The sequence below is a fragment of the Antechinus flavipes genome, chromosome 2 (genome assembly GCF_016432865.1).
Source record: "Antechinus flavipes isolate AdamAnt ecotype Samford, QLD, Australia chromosome 2, AdamAnt_v2, whole genome shotgun sequence".
Classification (NCBI taxonomy): Eukaryota; Metazoa; Chordata; class Mammalia; order Dasyuromorphia; family Dasyuridae; genus Antechinus; species Antechinus flavipes.
This window is the reverse complement of record NC_067399.1, coordinates 465,199,374-465,221,472: the sequence shown is the minus strand read 5'-3', so window position 1 is coordinate 465,221,472 and position 22,099 is coordinate 465,199,374. Positions and strand designations below refer to the sequence as shown.

The 22,099-nt window shown below is 35.7% G+C and overlaps 2 protein-coding genes across 5 annotated transcripts in view; both read right to left on the bottom strand.

Moving 5' to 3' along the window:
- RABGAP1 (RAB GTPase activating protein 1) overlaps positions 1–22,099 on the bottom strand; it is a 196,338-nt gene that overhangs the window by 69,102 nt on the left and 105,137 nt on the right. The window lies entirely within an intron of this gene.
- On the bottom strand, positions 11,079–12,481 carry GPR21 (G protein-coupled receptor 21). The gene has a single exon (XM_051979602.1). It carries the CDS (start codon positions 12,256–12,258, stop codon positions 11,224–11,226), a length of 1,035 nt encoding a protein of 344 aa, XP_051835562.1. The 5' UTR covers positions 12,259–12,481; the 3' UTR covers positions 11,079–11,223.

Genomic DNA, 22,099 nt, shown 5'->3' with positions numbered 1-22,099 from the left:
AACGTCACAGGAAGCTAGTAACAGTGAGGGCTCTAAAATACACTATACTATGCTATTTCTTTTAATTTCCATTCCTAAGACCCAAGTTCTATATCTAAAGGCTCCAAGTTTAGGATACATTAACAATCTCCCAAACAGTCTTCTTTATCTCTATTTTCTTGTCTTCTCTAATCCGTTCTGGACACTATCAACAGATCAACACAGCATTTTGTATTCTTTGCTCAAAAACTTTCAATGGCTTCTTGACATATACAAGGTAAAGTTCACTTCAGCCTGGCAATTGAGACTTTTCCCATCCTGTATTTGTTGAATGATTCTTAAACTTTCCCTAAATGATACTTATCGCTTATGTTTCTGCTTCACCAATTCTTTTCTCAGTACCTGAGGCATGTGTGTATTTTGTGTATGTGCATGCGCAATTGCGCTCCTATATACCTCCCATCCTTTTATCTACTCCATTCTGACCTAATTTTTGTTGAAGTAGAGTAGAAACAGCATTACCATTGGAGTAGGGAGCCTGCCTCAGTTTCCTAGGCTCATAATATGGATTTAAAACTGGAAGGGACCTTAGAAGTCATCCAGTCATCTCTCCCAACTACATTTAAAAATGAGGAAATTGTGGCCCAAAAAGCTTAAGTGGCTTATCAGGGGTCACCCAGGTAGTATAAGACAGAAGTAGAATTTAAAACCAGGTTCTCTGGCTCTAGAGCTGGTTTTTTTTTTTTTTTTTGTTTTTTTTTTTTGGTAGTATGGTTTCTCAAATCATCTTCTTAATCTATTAAATAGGGATAATTGTACTTCTACTTCTCTCACTTACTTGTCAACCTTTGTAATCTGGCTTCTGACTTTATCATCACTTGTCTCAAACTGCTCTAAGGTAAGCAATGGTCTGTGAACTGCCCGGATATAAGAGTATTTGTTCAGTACTAATCCTTCTTAACTTCTCTGTTGCATATGACACAGCTGATTATCCTTTTCTCCTAGATACTCTCTTCTATTAGGGTTTTTAATTACATTACTCTCACCTGCTTTCTAGCTACTTGCCTTCTCCTCAATCTTTGCTTGCTCTTCATCCTTGTCATGCACCTTAACTGGGAATGTTCCTCAAGATCTGTCTTAGATTCTTTTCTTATCTCTCTTCATTATTTCTTGAAAACTATATCAACTTCTATAGTTTAATTCTCATCTCTATGCTAGTGACTCCCAAAATTATATAGCCAGTCCTAGTCACTGCTCTGAATTCTAGTCTTTCATCACCAAATGACTATTGGATTTTTCAGACTAAAGTTCTGGAAACAAATGTAATATGTTCAAAAGCAAACCCATTATTTTTCCACAATGATACTCTCCCCCGCAAAAATAAAACAAAACAACCTAACCCTAAACAAAAAATTTCCTCTCTTGCAAAATTTCCTAATTCTGTCAAAGACAACATTGTCTTTTCCATTATTTCAGGTTTATCACTTTGATATAACTAGATTCTCTACTTTTCTTTCATTCCACATATCTAATTAATTTGCTAAACCATGCCATTTTTAGCTTTACAAAATCTTGTACATCTAAGCCCTTTTCTTTTTTTAATAGCTTTTTATTTTCAAAATATATGCAAAGATAGTTTTCAACATTCACCCTTGCAAAACCTTGTTCCAAAAGTTTCTCCTCTCCTCCCTAACCCCTCTTTAGCAAGTAATCCAATATATGTTAAACAGATGTAATTCTTCTATACATATTTCTATGTTTATCATGCTACACAAGAAAAGTCAGATCAAAAAGGAAAAAATGAGAAAGAAAAAAGAAAGCAAGCAAACAGCAATAAAAAGGTGAAAATACTATGTTATGTTCCACACTCAGGCTCCACAGTCCTCTCTTTGGGTGCAGGTGGTTTTCTTCATCACAAGTCTGTTGAAATTGGCCTGAATTACTTTACTGCTGAAAAGAACCACATCCATCAGAGTAGATCATCACATAATCTTGTTGCTATGTACAATGTTCTCTCATGAACTCTTTTCTTAACTCACATAGCAACCTCAGTTTAGGCTTCATCATTTCTCACATAGGTTACTGCAAACTTCCCTAATATCTTTCACCACTCCAAGTTTGTCCTCTATGCCACTACCAAATTCATTTTTCTTAGGTACAGATCTGACTATGTAATTTCCTTAGTCTACAAACTTTGGTGGATACTTATTGATTCTAGAATCAAATATAAATGCCTTTGAATAGGTTTTAAAGCCCTACAAAACCCTTTAAGTCTCATTAGGTAGCACTTCTCCTGCTCTCTGTAACCCTGTCAATTGGCTTTTTTCTCTGACTCATAACACCCCATTTCTCTCTTCCATGCTTTTATACTGGTTCTTTCCCAAGCTTGGAAATATACACCCCTTACCCTTACCGCACAGTATCTTTCTTCTTTTAAGATGCTACCAATGAACCATATTCTGCATGAAGCTTTTTCTCATCTCCCACCATCTTTCTCCTTCCCCAAAATACCTTGGATTGATTGATAATATCTACCTCACAGGGAACTTTTATATAAACTTTTCTTTTCACTCTTTTATTTCCTAGAAGGCTCAGAGACAACAATGAGGCAACAGGCTCATGATTAATATGTAAATTCAGAGGTCCAAAGAGACCTCTTTGAGTTTTCCACACCTCTGATCCCCTGGTTTCTTTTTCCCCTTACTTTTTAGATCTGTGTGGAGCTAAGAAATGGCATTCTCCCTCCTAATCCTCCAACGTGGCAATTGTAGCTGCACAGCAACTGTTTAATGAGCATAAGCTGTGACAGTCAACTTGTTAGCAATATCACTCAGAATGACCATGATCCCTTCCCTCTCCAACCTCTTTGTCCTTTGTTACAATGTGCTCTTATCTAAGCATCCCTATAAAGGACCACAGATTTTATTCAGGAGGAACCTTAGACAATCTAATTCAAATTCCTCACTTTACAGAAGAGGAAAGTGAGCCTCAAAGAAGGGTACACTTATTTGTTCAAGATTACAAAGCTAGTAGTTGAGCTGGAATTGAATTCCACCCAGATTCTTCAACCAGGCCCTCATTAGACAGGCCCTTATTAACTTACTATTCCACACTCACCAGCAGCTTGCTTTCTTTTTTTTGCAAGGGAACTGGGGTTAAATGACTTGCCCAGGAAGTGGCTAAGGCTGGATTTGAACTCAGGTCTCCTGACTTCTGGGCCGGTGCTTTATCCATTGTGTCATTTAATTGCTCTTCTCCCCACCTCCCAGCAGCTCTTTCAAACCTTTTCATCCCTTCACAAAACTCCCAAGACTCCCTTTCCCTTCAACTCTCTTAGCTTCTTTAATTTTTATAGAAACAATGAGGCTATGTACTATGAACTTTCTCTTCTCCCTTTTTCCTCCTCTCTTATCATTCAAATGCCTTCTGCAAGGCATCACCTCCTTCTGAAATGAGGTTAATCTTGCTCAAGTGACCCCATTCTACCCTGTCTTCTCCAACAGATTGTCTCCTTTGTCGTCGCCATTCTTTTACTTAATTTCAATCTGTCTCATTTCCTGCTGCCTATGTCTCCTCCTGACCTTTCCATCTCTGTTAACTATTGCCCTATATATGTAGCTAAACTCTTCAAAAAGGCCATCTAAAACAGGTTGCCTCCACTTTTCCTTCTCATTCTTAAACTTCTGGCTTCCGACCTTATCACTTTACTGCAACTGCTCTCTCCAAAGTTACTGATGATATTTTTGTTGCCAAATCCAATGACCTCCTTCTCTTTCACCTCTTTAAGGTCTCTGACACTACTGGTCACTCTTCCTGATACTCTCTTCTCTCCTATTCATTTGACTGCCTCTTTTCTGTTTCCACTGCTGGATGCTTTTCCAAATCATGCCCTCAAATCACAGGTGCCCCTCAGGATTCTTGTCCTTTCCTCTCCTCTTCTCCCTTCATACTACTTCACATGGTGATCTCAACAGCTTTCATGGATTTAATTTCCATCTTTATACTGCTGATTTTTAAACCTATCTATTCTGCTTCATCCTCTCTGCTTGCTTCCAATCTTGTACCTCCAACTACCTTTTAGGTGCTTCAAGCTGGATGCAGAATAGGCAGCTTAAATTTAATATGAATAAAATGAAACTAAGTTTGCCCCCCAACCATGCTCCCCATATCCTTGCTCACCTGCCTATTATTATTGAGGGCAACACCATCTTCCCAACTCCTCAGGTTTATAAACTAGGAGTCATTTTGGACTTTACTCTTTCATCCAAAGCCATTCATCTTTGTAAAATCTATAGAATACATATCCTTCTCTCCTCTGACACTGCAACATTTTGGTATCTCGCACTTGTTATTACAATAATTTGCTTAGTAGGTCTGCCTGTTTTAAGGCTCCCCAACTCAGTACATCCTCCAATAAAGTGACTTTCCTAAAGTGAAAGTCTGATCATGTCACCCTTATCCTCAATAAACTACATGGCTTCTTATTGTTTTTTTGAGCAAATACAAAATGCTTTGTTTGGTACTCAAAGCCTACTTTTCTAGTCTTCTTATACCATCTTCTTTTATCACGTGTTCTTGGAACCAGTGACACTTACCTCCTGCCTATTTCAAGAACAAGATACACATCATCTCTTGACTCTATTTAATTTTCTCTGGCTGTCCCACATGCACGAAATGGTCTCCCTCATCTGTACCTAAGTATTGAAGTCTCTAGCTTTCTTTAAGTACCAACTAAAATCTCATCTTTTACTAAAAGCCTTTTCTAGCCTCTCAATTCCAGTGCCTCCTCTCTGTTAATTATGGACTTTGCTTTGTATATACTTGCATGTCTCCTCCATTAGTTAGTAAGCTCCTTGAGGGCAGGAACTGTCTTTTGCCTTTTTCTATATCCTTAACACTTAGCACAGCATCTGGAACACAGTAGGGATTTAATAAATATTGATTAACCAACTCAAAATTGTTTGCATTCTATTCTAATATGTTATCTTTTATATTGAAGACCAACCTGAAGATGACATAGAAAACTCTTTACATATCACTGGGCTACTTTAAAAAAACCCAAAACAAAACAGTGTCCTTCCTGACTTAGAGAAGTCACTTTTGCACCCTAGGCAAAATTGGAAAATTATGCCTTTTTGGCATTTGAAGATTATTATTCCTGGGTATTATTTTCAATTGGCAGCCTCAAATCTTTACATAATATTTGTAAAGTACATATCTTCACTTCTCTAAGACAAAACACTCATGTGCTTTTGAGTGTGAAAATTTTCTAGCATTAAAAAAAGGAATATTACAAAGATCTATTTTATGCCACTTCACCTATTCTCTTAACTATGTTGTATTCTGGATGACTGTCTTCTTTACCTGCCTCCTTTCTAGCACTGTCCTAAACCTGCTAGCAATATGATGACTACAGTTACCCTGAATAAAAGTGAATGATGGGAGAAAAAGTGGACCATATAAAAAGAAGCAAATGTAGGTGATATTACTTTCAAATAAAAGAAGAAATATATTGTCCTTCCCTACCTTTCTCAGTTTGTTAACTTTAGGGACAAAATGCTATTGGGTAGCATGGAAAAACAACTTATCACTAGATTCTGAACTTGAGATAGTTCATGCCCTATTTACTATCCTAGGGTCACAGAATTATCTTAAAGAAATCTTATTCCAACTCTTAAATTAATAGATGAGGAAACTCAAGCCTGGAAAGATTAGCCAATTCGTCCAACCTTACAGAGGTTGAAAGTGAAAGAACTGGGATAGGAAGCCAGATTTTTTTATTCAGAATCCAATGATCTTTCCATTATACTATGTTATCTCATACCAAAGAATGGCAGGAACACTGATCTATCTCTTACCTACTAGTGAAAAACGGCAAAGTAAAATATTTACAAATCTGATTATATTAATTTTGTCTTTCTACTGAGAGATATTTTTATGGCTTCCTACCATTTAAAGTCTCAATTACAGATTCTGGTATTCACAGATTTCTACAATCTTGCTCTAATATATTTATTTAATTATGTGATACTAAGTCCTTTCACTTATCCTCAAGTTCATGCAAAGTAGAACACTCTCCCCTCTCTAAATTTTTGCTCTTCATCTGGAAGGAGTGGCTACCTCAATTCTTAGACCAACAAAAAAAGAAACTTTCTGGGATTCTGTTCAAAGTATCCTCTTCCTTTGAGATTTCACATGGTAATTCACCTCAATCTCTTCTCTGTACTTAATGTATTCCAATTTAGTATAGTTACTCATATACATGTCTCTTCTTCCTTGAGAGCAGATTCTTTGTTGTATTTACTTTGTATTCTTAGTACTGAGCAAATGTCCTCGCATACTAGTAAGCAATTAAGTTTTGTAAATAATGTTAAGGAGTAATTTTTTAAAAGTATCATTTGTTATTTTCCTTCTTGTTACCTGAAGTTGGAAAATGTGCAAAAATACACTTAGATAATGATTCATATAAAGACTTTTCAAAATTCTAAATTATTAAGAAAAATTTCTTATTACAGATGTCTTCTAATACTCCCAAATCTTTATATGCAACAATGTATGAACTGCAATGAACACTGCACATTTTAATTTTAATTTTTTGATTAAAAAGTCACAATAGTCACATAAATGAAGCTTTCTCCCACAGTCTATGAAAGCCTTTTTTTTTAAAGATGGGGAAAATGGGGAAATTATATCTAAAGAGAAAACTAAAATTTTTTTTGGCCTAATCTGAAAGGTAAAGAGACCCACTCTAGCAGAGATAATTCTGACTTTACCTTAGGTCCTCATTTTCAACTTCAAATTATTTCTAATATGAAAATTCAAGTTTTGATGCCAGTGATTTAATGAACATTATTCAACTATTTTTACAGATGCTTAGCAAAGAAACCTAGAGAAACATATTTTATAGATCAGAGTCAATAATTCCATTTAGAGTGCTCTCAAATGGCCATTTTATTTCAATGTATTTGATGACCCTTTTCAAGAAAGCAGCTGAGTGGAACATGTGCCCTTTACTAACTACTGTCACCCAACACTACTATCAAAGAACCGACAACTTTTACAAGACCATTAGAAGAAACTGTAAGAAGTAATTTTAAAATACAAAGCATTAACATAACTTTATTTCCAAATTTCCTATGGAAGAATCTCCATTCTGCCATGTTGTCATGCCAGTATTGTCAAATCATCAAAAACAAAGGATATAAGCTTATCTATTTTGAGATCTAGCAACTACATAATATATAAAGTTAAAGGAATTGTCCTACCAGGAAGGTAATTGAATCTAAAAATGTGTGTGTGCGCACACACACATATAGGTATCTATTTTTTTTACTCTGAACTACATTTGGTATTTGAACTGTATATTACTGACTATGGCATTAAATGAAGACATTTAAAAGAACTGCCTGCATGAAGTATTTACAAATATAAGTCATATTTTTCAAAATTCCTTTTTCAACTTAATTACTCTTTCTGCTAACACCTGCTATAGAATCTAAATTTGGCATTAGAAAAAAAATAATATATTAACTGCAAGAAACTTACAAAAGCAATAGCTTTTTGGTTGTTAAGAGAATAGCAGCTCACTCAGACATTACTAGGAACTTAATATTTATTAATACTTATTTCTCCACAGTATTCTTTCTATCCATCTTCTATTGCTAATACAGATCAAATCCTCTTGCCATCTGTCTGGAGTACTACAAGAATCTCTTAACAGCTTTTTCTACCTACACTCAACCTCAACAATCCATTCTTCTCATTAAAGGCTAGATATATTTTTCTTATATATCTGCTCCATCCATCACTCCACTATTCAAACTATGCAAAGCCCTCAAACCTGTTAGACTGGCATTCAAGGGCCTTCAAAGTACATCATTTATTTAAACCTACTCCCTGCCAGATTTTTCATGCCCTCATCAAAATGGCTGGAGTTTTTCCATCTCCATGCTTATAACTATGTGCTTCTCCAAATTCCTAAAAGGTCCTATTCCTCTTCTTTATTCAGCTCACCTACTGAATTTCTATATATTCTTTAAAGTCCATCCCAAATGCTAAAAATAAAAATATTCATTTCCTTCTATAAATAAATATCTTCTCCATCTCAGACATCACTAGCTCTAATGTTACCAACTCTTACATCTATATCATGCACTATTTGCTCCAGCTGGGTTCCAGTTCTGTCACCTTCTCCCTATGGGACCCTGGGCAGATTCCTTTCTCTCTGGAGGTTTTAGTTTCTTCATAGATACAAATGAGGGGAAGGAACAAATGCTCTCAAGAGTTCCATGATCCTATTGAGGGTCACATGCCCTTAACGGGGAGGAACTCTAGCTTAACTAAATTTGGTTTCTCCCTTAGTTCTAATAAGCCCAGTACTCTTTACATAGCAGGGGCTAACTAGTGTTTATTCAATTGAATAGAATTAAATTCTTGCTTAGGAAACAGTTCTACTAGAAAAGAATTACAGGTTTTGAGAAGTATCATAAACAGAAAGAAAACTTATCACCTTGTTGTGAAATTTAGTTACAAAAATTGGCTCTCTCAAGACTTCAATATTTACTAATGTGAATTTCACAAACACATTGTGCACAGATCTTAATAAACTGTCTTTCTACCTGACACATGGGCAAAGGACAGTGGTTGTTCATCTTCCAGGGTCTTCACCTTTTAATAACAAGGAGTGAGAATAGTACAATATAATAGCTGTTTTAGAAGGTGGAAAAAGGTGGTGGTGGGTTCTACTCAGTGCTGATTCCATATGGCTATTTTCAATACACCATATGATTTCAGGACAAGCTTTGAATAATAGCAAAGAAGCTCAAAATCAGATTTAAAATAAACAGCAAGCAAGCTACCATAGAGAATAAAGAATTTGAAGTCTAGATTTTTAATAAATACCCAATCATTTAAGAATTAATTTTGCATAACAGCATAATACAGACTATAAATTGAAACATGCCATATATATTAAGTTAAAACAACATAAAAGCCTTATAAACATAAATAAGCCATTTTCCCAGAGGCTCTAAGAATGCTGGTAGAAAATAAAATTTAAAAACAAAACAAACAACCCCAACACACACACACACACACACACACACACACACACACACACACACACACGTGTGCGCATCTACAAATTTTATCAAAAATCTGCTCTTCTTTCTTAGAGCTGTGAAATAATTCAGATGTGTGTTCTACTCTATTCTCAGCCCTCCCTCCTTTGTCCCTTTTTGCTTTTCATCTCATTGAACATCATCAATACAGATAGAGACAACAATGATACTGAAAAGGTCTTAAAGTCAGAATAAATAATTTGAGTGATGGATCTCACATTAAGTGGCTATAGGCAGGCCACTTTATGTTTCTGAGCCTCAGTATTCTCATCTGTAAAATTGGAGAGATTACTGATCTCTCACAGGATTGGTTTTGAGGAAAGTGCTTTAATAGTAAGAACTACAGAAATATGAGTTGATGCTATTATCATCATTTATACTATCTCTACTCAAATGGTAGTATTAAATATTCTCTTTGAAAACTTCCTCTTAAAAAAAAAAAAGAATATGACAAAGCATTTAACTTCTTGGGGAATGTTTATTCTCCATTGAGAATACTTCCTCTATCAAAGTCCTTTTCTGATGTTGAAATGTAGTGTGGAGGGGGTCCTGAGTTTTCAAATGGTATATCATCAGAACAAAAGCTCCAGGAGGCCCTACCAAGAATGAAGCTGATATGTCTGTTGTCTAAGACACTAGTACAGCTAAATGCAAATGAGCTCATCAAGAGAAACCTGGTCACAAGAAGACAAATGTCTTCAACTATGGTACCTCATAAAAATCAACAAGTGAAAGGTTGCTGTAAATGGAGGAAGCATCCTTTATGACAAAACCACAAATCTATTAAATCTCTTGCTCATAAAACAACTATATATTTAAATAACAAACCATCCAACATCAATTCTCTAGACTAATAGGTCAATAGAATTAAATTTGAAACTTACAATTGTTGTTAACACTCTGGCTAAAAGGACAGTTTTTTTTTTTTTTTTTTTTTTTAAAGGGACTAAAAACCTCAATCCACCAAGATTTTTTCCAAGTAAGCAAAAATTAGTCCTTGCTTAGCAACTACCCATATTCTTTTCAAATGAGGATTCCTTAAATACATTTTCACAAAGTGAACATTTAAGACATTATTTAGCTAGCAATAGACCAGGAACATTTCCAAAAAAGAATTAGCTGCTGTTGTATTCACTGATTTTAGTTATGACTAAAATGAGCCTCAAAAAAATGCTTCTTTTCCCCAGTCTCTGTCCTTTTCCCTGATATTCTAATAGATAAGGTCTCAAAAGTCTTTGGATAAAATAAGCAAAACAAATATCATTTCTGGTAAGATTTTTTATAATATATCTGTTTAGCTTAACAATGTGATCAAAATTGCAGCCCCAATTATATCATTAAAGATAATTGTTTTTTAGCTTATTAAAATACATTTTACTGTAATAGATATATTTAACTGAATTCAAATATTCAAAGCGTGCGCACACATGCACACATACCTCCTCCCCATGCACACAAGACAAATCCTGTAAATTAAATCATATCCCTGTATAATGGTTCTTTAGAGAGCTGTGAAGCAGGGCATAGTGCTGGTTAGCTCAGCTTCTCATCAACCTCACGACTTGATTGCACGATTACTGCATGGCTCATTGCAAATTTATAAAGTTAATGTTCAAGGGATCACATTACTCAATCTGTGGAGAGCTCTCACTTCAGGGAGAGAGACATAAGAATCTGCCACTCTCCCTACCTTGGCCCAACTGACAATGTTGAAACTCACAGTGAAGTTACACTTTGGCAAACATAAGGATTCCTAGAATTCACTGCCACAGTTGGGCATTCCTGCCCATAGAAACCATTTATACATGTAATATAAATAGTTGGAAAGAACACAGTAAAGCCATATAAAACGAAGGCCCATCAACACTGAAGCTACCCTGTATCCATGTGCAGTCATGCCAGCCCAAGAGAAATCCTGTGCATGGCATGATTTGAGAACCAGAATATTTTCCTTGACATTTTAAAAAATGTATCCAACAATTTATGTTTATCGTTTTAATTATTAGGACCCCAAAACACTGCTCAGAAAAATCTTCTTTCAAACACAGAAGTTAAGATGATGTGATTTTTGTTCCCAATTTTCAAACTAAGAAACACTAGTAACACAAGCATGCTGAAAGTCATTTCAGACATGACCCCCTTTGCTCTTAGGACAAGAGTCCTTGGCTGCTGTTGGCCTTACACAAGAGGTACACACTGCCCCAGAGAGTCTCTTCAGTCCTTTTTGGAAAACACTGTTGGAGAGACTGTAAATGACACAGTTGCAGAAACTGTTGCTAATGGCAAGCCAGGTTGTCAAGAAGGATGCGGTGCGATTGCTGAAGCCAGCAGAGCTCTCCATCAAGAAGTAAATGATGTATGGCAGCCAGAGGATATAGAAAACACTGGTGATGCGGAAAAGGACCATGGCGTAGCGCTTCTCTGGGCAGGACTGCATGTCCCCGGCTTCTCCGCTCTGGCTACTGAAACGGGCCCGCCTTTCACTAATCTCCTTAGTGTGCTGCTGGCAGATGCGGAAAATGTTGAAGTAGGTAAAGCACACCACGAAAGCTGCAGGGGCATAGAGCATCAACACAATGAAGAGGCTAAAGTATGGGTCAGTGGGCCAGGATTCGGCACACCACTGAAACACATCTCCATGATATCCAGGTTTACCCCAGTGAAAGAAAGAAGGCAGGAAAACCAAGGTAGAATAGAACCAAATCACCAAGATACAAATTCGGAGTCTCCAGGGTGTGACTAATGTGTTGTAGGTCAAAGGTTTGGTGATTGCTATGTACCTGTCAATACTGATGCAGGCCAGAGAAGTCATAGAGACGCTCTTCAGCACTGACACCACATAGCCAAATACTTGGCAGGTCAAGGACTCCTCCAACGGAAGGGGATAATGCAGTAATGATAAGGAAGGGACCAGGCAGCTCACTCCTACCAAAAGGTCAGCATATGCCATAGTCTGGATAAAATAGCTTGTAGTGTGGTGGTTTAGTAAAGGGGCACAATGGAAAACAAAAATCACAATGACGTTGCCTGAAATGATCAGCACAGTTAAAAAAATAATGATCATTACTTCCAAGAGACAAAAATTGATAGTCTCCAAATAGTTAACTGCCAGAAGGCAAAAAGGAGGGCTGCTCTGATTCCCTTCCAAGGTGGAGTTCATCTTGAGGGCTGCAATAGCGTCTTTACTTCATTCTTCTGCCTCTTGGAGAAAGAGCTGCTGTCACTGTCATAAGTTGAGTGGGGAATTACACCAGATCCACTTACTCCAGGTGCTGCCCTCCTTGTGCATTTCCTGCAGTGTAATTCCCCTTTAAATGCATCTGCTCTATAACTTCCTTGTGGCATCCAGAGCCTACAGCAGCTGTGTGGCCAGTCCTGGTCATGGCCACAGCCATAGTGGCAACTTCACTGTGTACATAGCACCAGGGATGAGGCCAACCTCGGGGCCACTTTCTTCAAGCCAAGTGAGGGTATGGGGAAGGGGCAGAAGAGAAGGGAAGAAGGTTAGGGGCTTCAGCAGGAGCTGCAATGTGTCTCCTCTGAGCAGCTGATAGAAGAAAAGGAGAAAGCATTTTACGTTTCAAGTCTAATATGGTGATATAAACAGTTACCCCCTCATCAAACACCCTTACCTAAGACTTCACTCCCTTAACCCTTTGTACCACCCCACAAAATTAATCTCTAACACTGCAGAAAAGGTATAGCAGCAAAGCTCATTTAAGACCGGCATAGAACAGGAAAAATCTAAAGGAAGAGTAAAAATAGATCTATCTCCATTTGCTTTCTGATCTTTTGGAGAGGGGGGTGTAAGAAAGAGAGCCTCATTAAATTAATTATTATACTTGAGGTTTTAAAAAACCATTTTATACTATTATTTATAGGAATAAAATTAATATAGTTTAGTCAATTTCTTCTTTGGTTCTAAAAAGAAAAACAAAACATTTTTACTGCTCAAAAACATTCTAACACTGCACTTGCTTAGTCTAGTTTTCAAAGAATTACCTGAAATTTCCGTATGTTTTGATCCAAACAAAAGCCATAATATATCCCCAGTCAGCAAGCCCTGCAAAGCTGGAATGTGCTTCAGTCTCGTTTACTGCAGAACTGAGACACTGAGAAGGGGAGTACTGAGGGGGGAGGGGAAACAGGGAGAAGGAAGGGGGGTTTGGTAACGGGAGGGAGGGGTAAGGGGGGGAGGGGAAAACGCACGCGCATATATACTCTGGCATCCTTCAGCTCATTTTAATGCACCAGCAGAGAGATACTCCTTGCTTTCTAGACTGAATGAGTAGAAAGGGGGTAGAGGAAATTGACTCGAGGGATTCTTCAGCTTATTGAGCAGCTTCAGCCTGTTTAAAAAGGATTCCTACAAAAGGCTCTGCAATTCTCTTCTTTTTTTCTAGACATACCAAAGCATAGCAATACTGAGATTGTGAGAAGGTCCTTATCATGACATTGTCTTCAGAACTGGACCCCCAAACAATGCCAAATGAGGCAGTACTGAGGAGAGGAAATTCCTGTTCACTTACTGCATTTTCCCAGGGAAAAAAACAATATTCCAAAAATGAAAAGCATTTTAACAGTGCATGGCAACCCAAAAACCACAATCAAGCAGCACAAGAAGTTCTGACTCTAAAAATTCAATGCAATGTTGCTCATTTATGTTTCACTGAGTATTAACTAATAAATGTTAAAAGAGATGGTCAAAATAACTTGCGGGTTAAACAATAAAAGCAAAAAAGAAAATTACCACAAACATTTTTTTGGCAGCAGTATAACAAAAACCTGGACTCTTCTCAAAAACTGAAGGAGAGCAAACTTATAAAGAACAAACAATTATGCATTCAGATTCAAATGTAAATATACTGAAGAAAATGGTATTGTTATTCACATCAGTGCTTTCAAGCTTCCTTCATCTTGCTAAAAGTCTTATTCCAACAAACAACAGCAAAGCAGAAAAAATGAATACATTCGAATTCATTCTATTCTGATTAGAGAATGAGAGGAAGTTTCACTGAGCAACTCTGCCATTGTTGCCTTACTTTTGGTGAGAAACAAGATGAACAAAATGAAATTGATAATAGTAGAAATGAAAATATTTTCAGTTCGTTTACCAGTGAGGAGGCTTAGAAATGCCAATTTTTGTGGAATTATACTTTTCTGAATTCTTATCCCATTAAATTAGGGACCATACATAATTATCAGAAAAAGAAGCAAGTAAATAGCAGTTTCTCAACATGCCAAGAAGTCTTCAAGGTTGGCTGATGCTATATATTTTTCAATTTTCATTTTTTCTTTTGCTTCCCATGTTTCTTTCTATTCATCCTGTGTATGCAAAGCCTACTATTTATTTTATGGTAAACTCATTTGGGAAATAATGTTTGTTCACTTGCTCCCCATATCACTCAAGTAGAGCACATCATTTGATTGCTATATCAAAGAGCAGAACTAAAAGGGAACTATCAGTTCTCAGGGCTAGAGTGAAGGTAATTAGTTCAGTTTCCTGTCTAACATATGACTCCTTTCTACCATATTTCTTTTAAATAGTTCTGTTCATCTATGTTAGATGAACTAAATAAATGTGACTAAAACAGTATTCCTTTAATTAAGAAAGTCAGATTATTTCCTCAAAGCCTACTTTACTCAGTATCTTACGTATAATAAGATGATTTGTCTGATGAATTAATTAATAATTTTAAAACAATTCAACAAGCACTTCAAATTCAAAAATTTATTAAGGATTTATTCTGTGTAAAATAGGACCTGTGCTGAACACTAATGAATATACAGCCTGCTATAGAAGATATATGGAAATAGCTCTTAGTTTGCCGCTGAAAAGATTTGAATATGTGCTTTAGCTTCACAGACTGTTTAAAAAAAAAGGCAAGTCAACTTAAATTCTTAAAACCTCTGTTTCCTTTTCTATAAAATAGAGATATAAATATGTACACTACATATTTTACAAGGTTGTGAGAAAAGCATGGAATAAATTTTAAAGAACTATGGAAACATGAACGTCATTATATATAGATTAATACTTAATAATAATAGCCAATACATATACGGTGACTTCTATATGCCAGGTATCATGCTAAATACTTTACAAATATCATTTCATTTGATCCTCAAAATATCTCTGAGATGTGGATATTGTTATTTTATAGCTAATGAAAACAGACATCCTACCCTTCAAGGAACATACAACATAACAGGGGAGCCTAGAAACAAATACAAATACAAATATGATACGTGTAAAGAGAACTCTGATGAGGAGCTGGTCACTTAAAAAATTTTTTTTAAGATTATAAATGTACATAAAAAACATTTCCATATGAGTCATATCAGGAAAGAAAAATCAGAATAAAAGGGAAAAACTATGAGGAAAAAAAATGAACCCCCCCCCCCCAAAAAAAAAAAAAAAGAAGGTGAAAATAGTATGCTTTGATTTACATTCAATCTCCATTGTTCTCTCTCTGAATGAGGACAGCATTTTCCACCCAAAGTTTATTGGAAATGCCTTGGATCACTGAATTACTGCAAAGAGCTAAATCTATCATAGTTCCCACAATCCCACAATCTTGAAACTGTTGTATACAAAGTTTCCTAATTCTGCTTGCTTCATTTAGCATCACAGTTTATGTAAGTCTTTCCAGGCTTTTTCTGAAATCAATCTGTTCATCATTTCCTATAGAACAATAATTTTATATCTTTCATATATCATAACTTATTCAGCCATTCATCAATTGTTGGACATCCACTCAATTTCCAGTTTTTTGACATACAAAAAGAGTTGCTACATACATTTTTGTACAGGTAAGTCCTTTTCCCTCTTTTATGATCTTTTTGGAATACAGACCAATAGTGACGATGCTGAATCAAAAGTTATGTACTGTTTTATAGCCCTCTGGGTATAGTTCCAAATTGTTCTCCAGAATGATTGGATCAGGAACTGATCACTTCTGATGGGGAAGGGGAGCTAAGAAAAAGTAGTTTGAGGTAGGTATTGGCAGATGAATAGCATTATAACAGATGTGGATTAGGCATATATGTTATAGAGGGAAGAATACATTCCAGGTAAATAATGTGAATAAGAACACTTACGTATGTTCATGGAAGCAGTCAAATGTGGTTAGAGAATCACAGAACAGACTGTAATGTACAGTTGTTCTTAATTTGTGAAGATATCATACTGCTCACAATTATGATTATGATCTCTGGGTGTAGTAAGGCCAGTAAAAATCCATACCTCTTCCCATGAGATGTGTCTATACATTTTGTTAGAGAATCACAAACTTGGAAATGAAAGGGAATTCAAGAGATTATCTCATTCAATTCTGTTATTTTACAATTGGGGAAAATAAGGCTTATGGATAGTAAGTAACTTCCCCAAGTTCACACAAGAATTGTAAGTGGCAGAGTTGGGATTTGAGTGCAGGTTCTCTGGCCCCAAATTCAATAGCCTTTCTAATTCACTGAATGATCATTTTCCCCCTTAATGTATTATACTTAATTTTTTTGGCTAAGATTCTTGGTTGCCTTCTAGAATATCATGTTCCATGTTACAACTGCTAAGACCTGTGTAATCTTGATTGTGGCTCCCCAAGATTTGAATTGTTTCTTTCTGGTTACTTATAGTATTTTTCCCTTGACCTGGTATTTCTGAAATTTGACTATGGAATATATGGACTAAATTTGCCTATATGACTTCCTTGGAGTTTTTATTTTGGGCTCTCTTTCCTGAGGTGATCAGTGAATTCTTTCTTTCTTTCTTTTTTTTTTTTTTTAATAACTTTTTATTGATAGAACTCATGCCAGGGTAATTTTTTACAATATTATCCCTTGCATTCACTTCTGTTCTGATTTTTCCTCTCCCTCCCTCCACCCCCTCCCCAAGATGGCAAGCAATCCTTTACATGTTGAATAGGTTACAGTATATCCTGGATACAATATACGTGTGCAGAACCGAACAGTTTTCTTGTTGCACAGGGAGAATTGAATTCAGAAGGTATAAATAATCCGGGAAGAAAAACAAAAATGCAAGCAGTTTATATTCATCCCCCAGTGTTCTTTCTTTGGGTGTAGCTGCTTCTGCCCATCTTTGATCAATTGAAACTGAATTAGCTCTCTTTATCGAAGAGATCCACTTCCATCAGAATACATCCTCAAACAGTATCGTTGTTGAGGTATATAATGATCTCCTGGTTCTGCTCATTTCACTTAGCATTAGTTCATGTAAGTCTCGCCAGTCCTCTCTGTATTCATCCTGCTGGTCATTCCTTACAGAACAATAATATTCCATAACGTTCATATACTATAATTTACTCAACCATTCTCCAATTGATGGGCATCCATTCATTTTCCAGCTTCTAGCCACTACAAACAGGGCTGCCACAAACATTTTGTCCCATATAGGTCCCTTTCCCTTCTTTAGTATCTCTTTGGGATATAAGAGTGAATTCTTTCAATGCCTATTTTGCTCTCTGCTTCCTAGGTATCAGAGAATTTTTCCTTCTTCATTTCTTAAAAGATGCTTTCTAGGTCTTTCTTTTGATTCTGGCTTTCAGGGAGTCCAAAGATTTAATATTGTTTCTCCTGGATTTATTTTCCAGGTCAGTATTTTTTCCATGGGGTATTTTACATTTTGTCCCATATAGGTCCCTTTCCCTTCTTTAGTATCTCTTTGGGATATAAGAGTGAATTCTTTCAATGCCTATTTTGCTCTCTGCTTCCTAGGTATCAGAGAATTTTTCCTTCTTCATTTCTTAAAAGATGCTTTCTAGGTCGTTCTTTTGATTCTGGCTTTCAGGGAGTCCAAAGATTTAATATTGTTTCTCCTGGATTTATTTTCCAGGTCAGTATTTTTTCAATGGGGTATTTTACATTTTGTCCCATATTTTTCATTCTTTTGATTCTTTATGTTTCATGGCATCATTGACTTCCTCTTGTCCAATTCTAACTTTTAAAGAGTGGTTTTCCTTTATTAGCTTGTGCACTTTCTTTTCTATTTAGCCAATAGTACTCTTTAAGGAGTTTCTTCAGTGGATTTTTGTATCTCCTTTTCCATTTGGCCTATTCTACTTTTTAAGTAGTTGTTTTCTTCATCCAAGATGTTGACTGTTTTTTCCCTAAAATTCTCTCATTTGTTTTTCCCACCAATTTTTCTTCTCCTCCCCTTGTATAATTTTTAGGCTCTTTTTTGAGTTCTTCCACGAGTTCTTTTTGGCTTTGAGACCATTTCATTTCCCATTTTTCTTTGCGGTTTTGCTCCTAGGTAATCTGACACTGCTATCTTCTGAGTTTGGTTCTTGATTTTCTGGATAACCATAAAAACTTTTTTTTTTTTTTTTTGGGGGGGGGGTTGTTTTTCTTCTTTTGGCTCTTTTTTTTTTTTTTTAATTTCTTTTACATTTTAGTTTTGCTCCCTGGGTAAAAGGTGCCTTGCCTCAGGTTTCTTGTGCTAGGGGCTGCAAGATCTAGCTATTTATCTGGTACTGCACTGATATTGTTTTGAGGGCCTCTTGGGACCTGTGTTTGATATTATGCTGAGGGAATGAGCTAGAGATGAGGGTGAGTTATAGTGGTCTCAAAACTTACCTAGTGTTCAGCTGTGGTCCTCGTGGAAGTGTCTGGTTTGTGCTGAGGTTGATGGAGTATTTCTGTGTTTCCCCATGGCTACAGTGAAGCACATAGCAATGTGGCTGCTGATGGCCTGCTATAATGAAACAGATGGCTAGGCTAGAGACTGTGTTCTTGCTTAGGCAGTTTATCTGGATTAATGTTTATTTTTTTTTCCCTGGGTACTAAGCAGAAGCACATGGCCACTAGCTCCTAGAGGCTTGCTCTTTGCCCAGGACCCAGGATCATAAAGAAGTATGTGGTGTCTGGTCACTGAAAGTTGCTAAAGCACATGGCAGTTCTCAAAGCTGGACTCTAACCATTGTCTTGGTTATGCTGAGGTTCAGGATCTATTACTGGTTTGCTGAGGAAAGACTTGCTGCTGGCTTACTGGGATGCTTCTTATCCTGGAATGTGCTCCTGTTTTACCTGAATGAAACAGACCTTCCCGCCAATCTTCCAAGTTTCTTGAGTTCTAAGATTGCTTCATCCCATCCTTTTGCCTTTCTGCTGTTCCAGGATTTGTTTGGGGGCTCTATTTTATGGTTTTTTGGAAGTAAATATCAGAGAGTTATAGCAATTTACTGCTTGCTCTGATTTCTTGGTTGCTAGAAATTTGTGAACTCAATTCTTGTAATTCTTAAGAAATGTACCACTATTACTGTAGTGAGAAGCAATATACATAGATAGTATAAGTATAAGGCAACTTTGAGGAGATGACACACAAAAAATTAAGGTGTGAAAAAGAGGAATATACTGGGAACAGAAGGAAGGCAGAGTTAGGATGCGGTAAATTATCTCACATGAAGAGGTCTGAAAAATCTATTACACTAGTAAGGAAGATGGGAGGCTGGGTAGTGGACACTGCTTAAACCTTATTCCTATCAATACTAGCTCAAAGAGGAAATGACATACACAATTAGCTGGGGGTAGAAATCTATGTTATCATACCAGAAGTAGGAGGGAAGAGAGAAAGTAAAGGGATATGGACAAGGGACTAACAGAAGAGAGAGCAGACTGGGAGAAGTGATAGAGGCAAAAATCTGGAGAGAGAACGAGAGAGAGAGGGAGAGACAGAGAGAGACAGGGAAAAAGAAGGGGGGGTGAGAAATGAGAAGAAGGGAGAGAGAGAAAGAGAGAAAGAGGAGAGGGAAAGAAAAAGAAAGAGAGGATATAGGATAGTTAGGAACAAAAATAAGACAGAGGGAAATACAATTAGTAATCATAACTATGAATGGGATGAATTCTCCCATAAGCAGACAGCAGAGCAGATTAAGAATGAGATCCTACAATATGATGTCTACAAGAAACACACTTAATACAAAGAGATACAAAGATTAAAGTGAGGCGCTAGAACAGAATCAATTATGCTTCAGTTAAAGTAAAAAAAAAAAAAAAAAAAGCAGGGGCAGGAATCATGATCTCAGACAAAGCAAAACCAAAAGCAGGTCTAATTAAAAGAGATAAGGAAGGAAACTACATTTTGCTATAGCTAGACAGTGAAGTAATAATATACTTAAACATATGTACCAAGTAATATAGCACTCAAATACTTGTAGGAAAAGTTAAATGAATTATAGGAAGATAAAGATAGCAAAATTATGCCAGTGGGAAATCTCAATTCAAGAATAAGTGAGTCAAAGAACAAACCATAGAAATAATGAATAATTTCAATAAAGAGAATGACAACAATTAGACACACCAAAATTTATGGGATATAGCCAAAGCATTAAGGAAAAATTTATTTCTCTGAAATCTTATATCAATAAAATAGAGAGAGTAGATGAATGAATGAGGCATACAATAAGAAAAATAACAAATTAATAATCCTCAATTAAATACCAAATTGGAAATACTAAAAAAACAAAAGATTAATAAAATTGAAAGTAAAAAAACCAGAGAGCTAATAAATCTAAGAGTCAGTTTTATGAAAAACAAACAATACGATACGTAAATTACTGGCTGAAAAAAGAAAAGAAAGAAGAAAAACAAATTTCCAATATCAAAAATGAAGAGGGTAAATTAAAGGAAATTAAGGCAATCATAAAATATTTTGCTCAATCATATGCCAATAAATCTGATACTCTAAGTGAAATGAATATTTACAAAAATATAAACTGCCTATATTAACAGAAGAAGAAATAGAATCTTGATTTGTACATATTAGAAAAATAAATTGAACAAACTATCAATGATCTCCCTAAGGAAAAAAAAATTCCCAGGATCAGATGGGTAACCAGTGAGTCTACTAAATCTTTAAAGAACAGTTAATTCTAATACTATATAAAGTATCTAAAAAAAAAAAAAAATAGGCAAAAAAGGAGTTCTACCAAATTTCTTTTATGACACAAATGTGGTGCTGACACCTAAACCAGGAAGAGTTAAAACAGAGAAACAAACCTATAGATCAGTTTCCTGAATGAATACTTAATGTAAAAATTTTAAATAAAATGCCAGCAAGAAGACTGCAGCAATATATCACAAGGATCATATATTATGACTACGTAGGATTAATGCCAGGAATGCAGGGCGGGTTCAACATTAGGAAAACTATAAATATAATTGACATATATCAATAACAAACACAACAGAAATTTTATGACTATCTCAATAATGAAAATTTTTTCCAAAACATAACATCCATTCTTATTAAAAACACTAGACAGCATAGGAATAAACAGTGCTTTCCTTAAAATGATATCTAATAAACATCTAAAACCACGAGCAAGCATTATCTGTAATGGAAATAAACTAGAAATCTTACAAATACAATCAGGAGTGAAGCAAAAATGCCCATTATCAACAATATTATTGAATTATTGAATTACCAGAAATTCTAGCTATAGCAATGAAAAAATAAAAAGAAATAGAAGGAATTAGAAAATAGGCAATGAAGCAACAAAACTATCACTCTTTGGAGATGACATGATAATATATTCAGAGAATCCTAAAGAATCAAATAAAAAACTAGTGGAAATAATTAACAACTTTAGCTAAGTTGCAGGACATAAAAAAACCACATAAATAATCAACATTTCTTTATATGATCAACAAAGCTTAATAGTAAGAGATAAAAAGAGAAATTCCATCTAAAATAAACTGTAGACAATATAAAATACTTGGGAGTCTACCTGCCAAGACAAACCCAGGAACCATATGAATACAATTATAAAACAATTTTCACACATATAAAGTCAGATCTAAACAACTGGAAAATATTAATTGCTCATGAGTAGGTTGAACCAATGTAATAAAATGACAATTCTACCTAAATTATTTATTCAGTATCATACCAATCAAAAGACTTCAAAACTAATTTACATAGCTAGGAAAAAATAACAACAAAATCCATCGAAGTCTTAAAGGGCAAGAATATCAAGAGAATT